At 48.1% G+C, this 11,859-nt stretch overlaps 1 protein-coding gene across 1 annotated transcript in view; it reads right to left on the bottom strand.

Annotated features, from left to right (window-relative positions):
• Positions 1 to 7,491: 7,491 nt before the first annotated feature.
• LOC119300754 (RNA polymerase II subunit A C-terminal domain phosphatase SSU72-like) overlaps positions 7,492 to 11,859 on the bottom strand; it is a 5,467-nt gene continuing 1,099 nt past the window's right edge. The window contains exons 3-4 of the mRNA XM_037577648.1: positions 11,644 to 11,762; positions 7,492 to 7,827 (exon numbers count right to left, since the gene is read on the bottom strand). Coding sequence (XP_037433545.1) covers positions 7,723 to 7,827; positions 11,644 to 11,762 — 224 coding nt within the window. The 3' untranslated portion in view covers positions 7,492 to 7,722. The remainder of the gene's footprint in view (positions 7,828 to 11,643; positions 11,763 to 11,859) is intronic.

An 11,859-nucleotide genomic window follows, 5' to 3' on the forward strand; every position in this document is an offset into this window, starting at 1 on the left:
CAGCCACCGCCGCCTCCGCGCCGGCCGGAGCCACTCCGGCGAGCTCCGGGTCAACTCCGGTGAGATCCCGGCCGGATCCGGATTGGGACCAGATCCACCGGTCCCCGATCCAAACGCCCTCGCCCGTCCCCGCACCGCTCCGTCCCGATCCGCGAGATCCACTTTTTCCGGAGGTTGTTTTTTTTTCTCCAAGTCCCAGAATGTTTAGTTCATATGCCCATGCTCGCGGCTCCATAACTTTGCATCCGTAGCTCCGATTCATGCATATAGCATATCAAAATGTTCATCTCAGAGAGTACATCATTTCATCCCATTGCATCATTTTCATTTGAGCTCATCTTGGTGCCCGAAATGTTGTTAGAAGAGGGCTACTTGAGTTAATTGTCAGATCTGCTACTCCGTTTAGCACTTTTGTCATTTTTGCCATGATTATTGTGTGCATGATATGCCTGTGAGTTCTACATACGTTTTGTTAAGGGTTTTGTCATCTTTCCAGAGGTGCAACCCATGTATTTTTAGAATGTGTGTGGTGACTTGTGCAAGCTTGCAAGAGGTGCACTTGCTAATTCTGATTTCAGGGACTTAGAGATTTCACTAAGTCCTGGGATTGTTTATCTCATCATGTCATATGTTCATGTTGTTTCCTAGTGATCCGTGCCTCTTTTGAGGATGATCAATAAGGGAGTTTTGTTAATCTTGTAGTGCTCTATCCATCCATGTCTTTGTTTGCAATTATGGAGCACCCTAGCTTGAGTCAATCAAGCTCTACTTTTGCTTCGTTGCGAATCTGGGCAGATCGTGAACTTGTTTGCGATTTTGCCGATGTTATTGTAGTTGATCCGTGCATGTTATGCCATTGTTCTTGCCATATCTAGCTTGCATTTTGTGCCTTCTTGATGGATGTATGCTTGTCTTTCCATGACTTGCACCATGGTGAGTGCATCGAGCTCGTAAACGTGCCTTCGTGAGTTATGTTTCAGCATGTCCCAGTTTTCACTAAGTCTGAAAACTGATTATGTTTTTGCTATGTTCGTGTGCTTGTTAGTATATTTTGTGATCCCTTTTGGCTCAAGGACACTAAGGGACTTTTGTTAAGCTTGTTGAGTAGCTCCATGCCATGTCTTTCTTTGTCATGTTCAGGTCCTGTAGCATGTTGTTTTGTTACTCCGAAGAGGGCTATATGATCTGAAATTCCAGACAAGTGTTAATTTCACTAAGTCTGAGATCTGTTTTACCATTTGCGTTTTTGCCATGCTTGTTTGAACCTGTTAATGGATAATTTGGCCGTAGCTCAGTGCTAGACTTTTGTTAAGCATCTTGAATGCTTCCCTTCCATGTATTTTTTGCCATGTTTGGGTGCTGTAGCATGTTCATCTCATTGCATTTAGATGCCTACTTGCTGTAAATCGCAGTCCGGTGTCATATTTGAATCGCCTGCCATTCCCAAACCGTAACTCCGATTCCGGCGTTCTTTATATCATTTTCAAGCGATTTCATCTCACCTTTCCAGTGGCACACTTGGATTTCCAATTTGAGGCCAGGTTCATGCGTTTCCTGTCATATCTGCATTTTGCATCCCGCATCGCATCCCGCATAGCGTATCAACTTTGCATCGTGTTGTTTGAGTTTGCACGTGGTTGATTGTATCCTTGTTGCTTGTTTGTCTTGTTTGGGTAGAGCCGGGAGACGAGTTCGCTAACGAGGAGCCCGTTGAGTTTGCTTTTGAGGATCCAGTCAACTCTGACAACTGTGCAGGCAAGATGATCTTACCCTCGAAATCACTACTATCTTTGCTATGCTAGTTTGCTCGCTCTTTTGCTATGCCAATGCTATGATGCCTACCACTTGCTTGCAAGCCTCCCAAATTGCCATGTCAAACCTCTAACCCACCATGTCCTAGCAAACCGTTGATTGGCTATGTCACCGCTTTGCTCAGCCCCTCTTATAGCGTTGCTAGTTGCAGGTGAAGATCGGAGGCCGTTCCTTGTTGGAACATTTATTTACTTGTTGGGATATCATTATGTTATCTTGTTATCTTAATGCATCTATATACTTGGTAAAGGGTGGAAGGCTCGGCCTCTCGCCTAGTGTTTTGTTCCACTCTTGCCGCCCTAGTTTCTGTCATATCGGTGTTATGTTCCCGGATTTTTGCGTTCCTTACGCGGTTGGGTTATAATGGGAACCCCTTGATAGTTCACCTTGATTAAAGCTTTTCCAGCAATGCCCAACCTTGCTTTTACCATTTGCCACCTGGCCTTTTCTTTTCCTTGGGTTCTGCAGACTCAAGGGTCATCTTATTTTAAACCCCCCCCCGGGCCAGTGCTCCTCTGAGTGTTGGTCCACCTGTCAGCTGCCGGTGGCCACCAGGGGCAACTCTGGGCTGGCCTACCTGTACCTAAGACAATCTGAGTGTGCCCTGAGAAAGAGATATGTGCAGCTACTATCGGGATTTGTCGGCACATTCGGGCGGTGTTGCTGGTCTTGTTTTAACCTGTCGAAGTGTCTTGAATTACCGAGATACCGAGTCTGATCAGAACGTCTTGGGAGGAGGTCTATTCCTTCGTTGACCATGAGAGCTTGTCATGGGCTAAGTTGGGACTCCCCTGCAGAGATTGAACTTTCGAAAGCCGTGCCCGCGGTTATGGGCAGACGGGAATTTATTAATGTCCGATTGTAGATAACTTGAACCTTAATTAATTAAAATGAATCAACTGAGTGTGTTACCGTGATGGCCTCTTCTCGGCGGAGTCCGGGAAGTGGACATGGTGTTGGAGTAATGTTTGCGCAGGTTGCACTCTAGTTTCTCGCTCGCGCTTTGCCTCCTCTTCTCGCTCTCCTTTGCGAATAAGTTAGCCACCATACTCGCTAGTCGCTTGCAGCAGCTCTTTCATATTTTACCTTGCCATTCCTATAAGCTTAAATAGTCTTGATCGCGAGGGTGCGAGATTGCTGAGTCCCTGTGGCTCACAGATTACTATTACATCAGATGCAGGGCCTGATGATTCCGCTCCACGAGACGCGTATGAGCTCAAGTGGGAGTTCGACGAAGACTCTCAACGTTACTATGTTTCCTTTCCCGATAATCAGTAGTGGTGCCCAGTTGGGGGTGATTGGGACCGTGTCGCATGTTGGGTTCTCTTTTATTTTGGCGCCGTAGTCGGGCCATGAGTGTTTGGATGATGTAATGATATTTATGTACTTGATTGACATGGCGAGTGTAAGCCAACTATGTTATCTCCCCATTTTATTATCTATTACATGGGATGTTGTGAAGATTGCCTAACTTGCGACATATGCCTTCAATGCGATTATGCCTCTAAGTCGTGCCTCGACACGTGGGAGATATAGTCGCATCGAGGGTGTTACATCTTGTATTCGAGCCCTCGAGGCCCCTGGCTTGTAATATGATGCTTGTATGACTTATTTTATTTGTAGAGTTGTGTTGTGATACCTTCCCGTGAGTCCCTGATCTTGATCGTACACGTTTGCATGTATGATTAGTGTACGATATGATTAGTGTACGATCAAATCGGGGGCGTCACACTACTGCTGTTCTCATCACGCCCGATAATTGTTCGATGAATCGCCGGAGCTGAAAACAATTGTCCCTTCTTCTTTCTAGCAATGGATTTCGATTTGGAATACATATATGATAAGTGTGTTGAGTTGTCCGACGGCTCGTCGGACGAGGAGTACTTCGATGAGACGGGGATGATGCAGGCGGTTCTTGAAGACACAAAACGTGCGGAGGAGCATGTTCTCAATTTCAAGGGCTCGATCAATGGTCATTGAGTGCTCAACCGCAACAGGGTGCGCGGCCATTTGACACTTATGGCCGACTATTTTGCCCCCATTGCACTATTCACTGGCCATTTTCGCCGGTGTTTTCGGGTGCGCAACACTCTCTTCGATCGTTTGTACCATGGCGTTCGGTCTTACGATGACTACTTCATCTCGAAGAAGGACGCCGTGTGAACGATTGGCTTCTTTGGTTACCAAAAGTGCACGGCCGCACTCCGGATGCTTGCATATGGCACGACCACTGATTCATGGGACGAGTACCTACGAATGTCTAAGAGCACATGCGAAAACCTTGTGGAAGGTGATGACATGTTGTGTGATCACGCACAACATGATCATCGAGGATGAGAGTGATGATGTTGCCGCAGCTCTGGAATTTGAGAACATGGGTGATCTTATCCAACTTCCATACCAGAATCTGGCCACATTTGAGGAGCTTATTCAAATGCATCAACAAATTCGGCATCCACCAACTCACAAGAAGCTGATGGGAGATCTGATTGAGTATCAGTGGACGGTAAAAGAGAACAACAATGTTGGGATGTAATATGTGAACTTTTTTAAAATTGAACTAGTGCTACATGAGGCTATTTGAACATCTGTACCCTTTGCATGCGGCTATTTGAATGTTTGTGCCTTTTGCATGCGACTATTTGATCGTGCGAACTTGGAAAAAATGAGGAAGGCCGAATGTATGCGGCTACGGTTCAAAGACGTTCTCCCACATCCGTGTCCTACAGACTGGTCTTTCTCTGTCTGCAGATGGATACGGGAGCATTTTTGCAGGTTGCCATCGAAGATGCCCCAAGTTATGTGGCTTAGAGAAACTCCAATGGGGCGACCCATTTCGTCCGCGGCCGTCCGTTCGGGTCGGCGCGGACAGAAAAGGCGGCCCAACGCGCCGACCTAAACGGACGCGCGTCCGTTTTTCGTCTGCGGGCGACCCATTCCCGGCCCATTTTTAGCCTGATTTGCGTCGGCGCGGACACGTGACGGACGCACGCTTGCTCGCCTACTCCTGTCCCCGGGCCCGCTCGTCTGTGGCACATTGGCCTTCCCTCCCCCCAACCAACAAGCAACCCTCGCCTCCGCCTCCTCCGTCACCGACGCCGCTGCCCATTTTGCCGGCGACTCTCCCAGCTGCCGCCGCCTCCACATCCGCCCAGCAACGCCGCCCCTGCCCCCAGTCGCCCGCCGCCGCCGTTTTGCCGCCGGGGAGCAAGCTGGTTCCTCACCGCTGTTTCCCCCACGCCCAGCCGCCCCGCAACCAAAAAGACGGCTCGCCGCCCCAGCCACAGACGACCGACACGCTCGTCGGACGCCGGCCGGGCAGCTAGCTGGTCTGTGGGCGTCGTGTCTCCCCTCGTCGGTCGTCTCCTTCTTCGACGCCCGCAAACTGTTCGACAGTTTGCCAAGGTACGAAAATGGACTCCGCCGACGAGTTCTTTTTCCACAATAGAAGACGAGCGTCCAGAACGTCTGTACGATCAAGGTTTTCAGTTTCAGGGTGAGAATGTTGTGCCTGAGCATGGAGTAGCGGCAACATTTGAGCAGTTCACTTAGTTTCATGAAGACATGCGTGATTGGGAAACTCACGTGCAACTGCAAAATGATTTGGTTAAGCATATGTGGACTCATGTTGGCAATCAATAAATGTATCTTTTTTATTCGTTTTGCAAAACTATGTGAAACATTTTTATTTTTATTTGGCCTGTAAACTATACTATTTATTTGGGCGGACTATTTTGTTTGTTAAATTTTCATTTCACCATATGTGAGAATGCAATGCAAAATTGGGCGGCCAGCCGGCCACGCCTGCACATACGGGTTGGCGCGTTGGGCGCGCTGCCGACCCATATGAAAAACAGGGCGGACGTCGGGCGGGCGGCCGACCCAAACAAACAAAAAACGGACGAAATTGTCATCCGTTTGGGTCGATCCATTGGAGTTGCTTTTATTGCTCTATGTTTTGATCATTTCATCCGAGTTGTTGCATCGAAGTTGAATTCCGTTGCGGGGAAGATTATGTCTATGCTGGAGTTGCCATTAAGTCGGACAGAACCAGAACTGAGGTCAAAGTGTCAACCGCATCAAGCCATCAAAACAAGCAGGACAGCAGAAACCGGTACAGGACATAGGTCGTACGGGGAAAACGGCACACCACCAGAAACGGATGTGTGGGCGACAGCCCTCCAAGCAAAAACTCTACTCGTGCAAACGGTTTGCTGGACTGAAAATTGCAGGTCAGAGCTGTCAGCATCACAAGACAGGGTTCTGGCACCGGCAGACGATGGATCGCCATGCCATGCGAGGAAGAGCAGGTCTGACCGGTCAAATGAAGAAGACACCTGACCTGAGAGTTAATTGAAAAAAAAAACACCACGTTTGGCGCATCGATTCTAAAAAACTATCTAATCCTTAATTTTATGCAAAAATCACCGCGTTCTCAGTAATCTTTTTACAGAAAACACTCATCGAAGGATTTAGGCCGTTTAATCATTTTCTGACAAGTGGAGCCGAACTGTAAGGAGCTGACTTGGCAAAACATTGACATACAACCCCTGGATCGAAAAGAAAAACGCAATCCAACCCAGCGGGTGGCCTCCCTCCTTTCTCTGATCCTGCAAACCGCCGCCGACTTGAGGCCTCCTCTACCCGGCGCCTCCGGCAAGCTGACGCCCGCAACCTGCAGGCCCCTCACGCTGTCGTCCCCTGCCTCCACTTCTTCTCCTTTCTTCTCTCTTGTTCTCTGCAAGAAGCCGCCATGGATGGGGGGTTGTAGTTGTGCGTGTGGGTGCAGGTCGCGGCGGTAGACTGCTGCTGCTGTCATCCGACATACTCTGTTCTTGATTCCAATTTCTTTTCCTGGCCGAGCGACTGTTGCACAACTTGCCCATTGACTGCACACAAAGTGGTTGTTCTTGGCATACAATTCTGTCACAAAATGGATGACGGGGTTGACCTCCCGAGCCAATTCTTCTTCCCCCACCAGGAGATGCTCGGCGCCTTCGGCAACCTCCTGGCAGTCGTCGCCGCCGCGACCTACACCCACACCCACCACGCCGCTCAGCTTGCCTGCACCCCCACCTCCGGCCACCTTCGCTCGCCGCCGTCCCATTCCCGTCCAGATTCGATGCCCTGGTTAGAGAGGACAACGACACTTGGAGCATGAGTCCGTGGCCTGTGGCCGCCTCCGTTTGCCGCCCGCAGGGCGCCTCATGTGGCGGCCTTGAGTGCAGCCGCGACGACTTCGGGCACGGGTAGAAGACGACGAGCGAGGCGCCCTCCCACTTCCCGGCGGATACACGGCGAGGCGGACGTGCACAAGATGCGACAGGTACTGGCCTCATCTCTGGGTCGCACGAAGCCTGTAGCGGTGGTCGCTGACGTGCTTGTCGGCGGCGGCGACATCGCCGGAGTGGCGCGGGGGGTCGGCCAGCTCGGGCTCTCCCATCCGATGGGATCGAGGCAGCAGGCTCTGTCAAGCATGTCCTGGGCTGATTGCTTTTTTTAGATCTACTAGGGGTCTGTGTGTAATTTTTTTGCCAAGTCAGCTCCTTACAGCCCGGTCCCCTGTGTCAAAAAGTGATTAAATGGGCTAAATTACCTGATCGGTGCAATTTGCAAAAAGTTTACTAGAAACACGGTGGTTTTTGCATAAAATTACTAGGTGGTTTTCTGCAATCGATGTCCAAAATGTGATGGTTTTTTGCAATTAACTCCCTGACCTGAGGGCACATCAAAATCTGATAAAGCTGCTCAACCAGGACGGACACCTGAGGAGAAGAGTTGTTACATGTAGTCTTTTCTACACCATCAGCAGAGCAGCACAATGCTACTCAGTTTTCTACTGTTTCCTGACCATCCAAACATCAGGTTAAACTACCGAGCCTCTGTGACGAGGGCAAGGCGGTGTCTAAGTCAGTAAAACGAGATGTAGTATGTGAGCTTCCGCTTGTGCTGCTTCTCGAATGCAGCAATCAGGTCATCGATTATTTCCTCCCAATCACCAGCCACCGCTTCAAGCTGAAAAAACGAGAGCAGAGCACACAAGTTAACTTCTCCTTTGTTTCACACAACATGAATAATAACGTCACCATCACGTTTCAAACTTGTAAACCGTGCGCAGACTAACATGAGAAACACAAGCTTGTGAGCAAAATCATGATAAAGAAAAATACATCTAATTTTTATATAATCCGCCTTCGCCTGCGACCTATCAACTCCTGTCGAAGATGCTCTGGTCGCGCATGGTGGAGCAAATGGCCTGTGGACCATGTCCAGGATTCACAGGTGGCCGCGGGTTCTACTGTGGCCTAGTCTGCTTGCGGCTGCTTTGCTGAGTTCGCCTAGTCCGCGTGTTAGAAGATCCTACCAACACATGTGTGTTGTGCCCGGTTTTAGTTCGCAGCTGGGCTTGATGCTGCTGTTTGCTAATGTCCTAGTTGTATTAGAGTGTCATTTTGGTTCCTGCTGTACTGGGGAAGACTACAGGAAAGTTGTGTGCTGCTCTCTTAATGCAATCTGTTCAATCCCAAAATTTGGTTCACTACCGTCTGCCTCCTTTGTCCCACATGCTGATGGCTGCTGCCGAATTGCCTTCATGGGGCTGGTTGATGAGTATGCTTAAGTTCCAACATGTGTAGCCCAAACATAAACATACTAAGTTAGAATGTGTGGGGATTGAACTGCCCCAATTGCTGTATCACTGTCAGCGCATGCATCGCTGCTACCCCATGTCAAATTGCTTGCATGCAGGAATCTAAGTTAGGTGGCTGTGATGATAAAGCACCAGTTTCCTGGGTGGTCACCGCCTGCTCCACTACGCCCAGCGTCCTCCCGAGGGCACCGCGGCTGACCAGGGTCCGAAGCGGCCGAGATCCTTCAAATTCAAGAACTTTGGGGTCAAGATTCCGGGGTTTAAGGAGGTGGTTGAAAAGACTTGGGCGGAGCCGCATGGGCATGTGGAGCCGTGTCAAATCCTCTATCACAAGCTCCAGCTGGTGTCCTCCTGTCTCGGTCGTGGAGCAAGCCCCTCTTCTTCAACGCTAAACTCCAGTTGCACATGGCCTTGGAGGTGATCCTCCGTTTTGGTGTCGCCATGGAGCACCATTCTTTATCTGCGGAGGAGGCATCCTGTTCAGCGCCCTTATGACTTCAACTGGACGGACTTGCGTATCACTGCCTCCAATCTTGAGGGTATCGACGCACCTTATTCGGAGGACAAGGCGGCTGTCATGGAAATGCCTGGTGACAAGGCCCCCGGTCCGGATGGGTTTACTGGTGCGTTCTTCAAATCTTGTTGGGATGTGATTGCGCTCGACATCATGGCGGTCGTCAACCTTTTCTCCAATCTCCACACGACCATTTTTTATCGGCTCAACTTCTCTTCTTCCCAAGAAGGACGGCACCAAGGAGATTAATCCATGCCATTGCTAAGATCATGGCTAAAATTTCGGCAAAGAGATTGTCTCTGCACATGAGCACCTTGGTCTCCAACGCCCAAAGTGTGTTCATCAAGGGACGAAGCATCCATGACAACTTTCTTTTTGTCCACAATTATGCTAGGAGACTCCACCACAACAAGCGATCGATGTTGGTGCTCAAGCTTGACACTAAAAAGGCCTTTGACTCCGTCCCTTGGGACTATATCTTCGATGTGCTCGCGCGCCGGGGTTTTCCTCCTAGGTTCCGAGATTGGGTGGCCGCCTTCTTCACTTCCTCCTCCTCGCTCATCCTGCTTCATGGTGTGCATGGAAACCCTATAGGGCATGGTTGTGGGCTCAGACAGGGCGACCCTCTATCACCTCCCTTATTCGTGATTGCCATTGACCCTCTTCAAAGCATTCTTGAGCAGGCCACTATTCAGGGCTGGTTGCAACGTCTGGCTGGGCAAGGACCACGATTCAGAACCTCCATGTATGCCGATGATGAGGCCATTTTTGTTGCTCCTACTAAGGAGGACGTGACAGCCCTCTCTCAGACTCTTATCAAGTTTGGCCACGTCACCGGCCTAGTGACTAATTTCCAAAAAGTCTTGTTGCACCAATTAGATGCAATGGTATCATGTTGGATGACATCCTGGAAAGGATCCCAGCGAGGCTCTCCTCATTCCCTATCACATATCTCAGCCTCCCGCTCTCTGTCAAGAACCTCAAGTGCATTGATCACCTTCAAAGTTCAACCTAGGTATACATGGAGGTGGTTAATATGCTGATGCCGGCCCAGTAGGAATTCACTGCACTAGATGGTGTCTGCATGCCAAGGTTGGCAGCTGATTTCAGATCAAACAAAATGAAGCCCCAGAACTTCAGCTTCAAAGCCCTCACCTTAAACCCTACCTTCATTGCTGCATGACTTTTTCATTAACAGTTTCAACCTTCATTGCTGCATGGATTTTTCATCAACAGTGTCGACCTTCATTGCTGCATGGATTTTTTCCTTAAGTGAAAAATATATATATCCTCACAATAGGATGCCGAGCTTGCTGATGAGATAGGACTAAGTGACTATTTTCAAAATGAGACAGGAATACGTGAATAACTTTAGAAGTGCCAGCACTAGCTTTCTTGAGGCAAGTTGTACACCCACTCTTAAATAATGGTTTGAGGCATATTCGTCCTACTTGAGTGTCTTATTAATTTTGTATAAAGTATCATATTGTGAAATATGCTAGTGATAACATGAAAAACCGTGTGCGTTACATTGTGGAGGGAGTTGCAATTCATGAATCCTTCAAGGACAGGGTGCCCTGAAGAGGCATGTTTGGGGGGAAAGAAGGGCAACGTTAAAGACAATGCTTAGGAGGAGTCACAGGCACAGAATCATACTAGGTGAATTTACATGAAACGAATGGTTGTGTATACAGAGGGATCCCTGCAGGTATAATTGACCAACGCAGCCTTGTTGGTGTGCTTTGGTGTGGCAATTTGGCAGGCACAGGAGATACTATTCCCATACAGTATCAATAAAATTGTCAGCGAAAGTCACCAGAACACTTAGGTTGGCCGATTGGGTGTATTATCAGGTTTGCAATAATGAATCCATGCTATACCGTAACATAATCTTTTTAGGGTATGGAACTACAATCATGTCGCGTTTCAAGGTACGCTTCCCACTGACATGAGAAAAGGAGTGGTGTATCCTGAAACACGAATCTTTGGATTGGCATTTCCTGAAGATTTCTACGTATCAAGTACATTCACTTGCATGGTGATTGAGACGCTAGACTTGATCACTAGTATTTATTTACTGATGGTCATTTTTCTGTTTCATCAAAAATGCGCGTAGCCTGCTGTCCAAGTGGTAAATTACCAAAACCTTTCTATTCGTTGCTACCTGTGGATTGGCTATACAACTGGGATCTCAAAGGATAATTTAAGTGGTGCACTTATTAAGTACTTGTTCATGAGGACAGAAGAGGATTGAGGATGGAGCTATGAAGTGGAGACCTAAGAGGATGATGTCAGCAATAATATGCCAATTGCGATGGATGATTCGTTTCTGTTTTTTTTATTCACTGCACTAGCTTGTTGAACTTGTAAACTTGCACTGAGATTTAGCTGTTCTAGAGCTTCCATCATCATTTAGCTATTTATTTACTTTAAGTAACACTCCTTTTCTATAATTTAAGATTTAAAGTAGTACATGGGCCCAATCCAATTTAGCATGTATTGTCCCTAGTGTGCGGGAGCACAGTTAGTTCGTCACTATCATTAGCATTCACACCATTTGTACAAAATACATATCGAAAATAAACACAAAGATATATTTTGCTTGGTGATTAGAAAATCATTGGAAGGAATAACTTTGCACCCTGTATATGTTATGCTGTTTGGTTACCTTGTGGCATAAATCTAAAGCAAGCTTTGCCCCAATAGCAGCTTCTTCATGGTTATCTTTCACGTCCATATTGATTATCAGCACGCTCTTCAATAACCTCTGCTCACGGTTATTCATATCTGCACACGACCAAATCCCAACCTCAGTGAATGCCAAGAAAACCATGCAACCCTAAAGGTTTCTAGCGATTAGTCCTCAAAGTGCTTTGTAGACCAA

The sequence above is a fragment of the Triticum dicoccoides genome, chromosome 5A, assembly GCF_002162155.2.
Source record: "Triticum dicoccoides isolate Atlit2015 ecotype Zavitan chromosome 5A, WEW_v2.0, whole genome shotgun sequence".
In the NCBI taxonomy this organism is placed as follows: Eukaryota; Viridiplantae; Streptophyta; class Magnoliopsida; order Poales; family Poaceae; genus Triticum; species Triticum dicoccoides.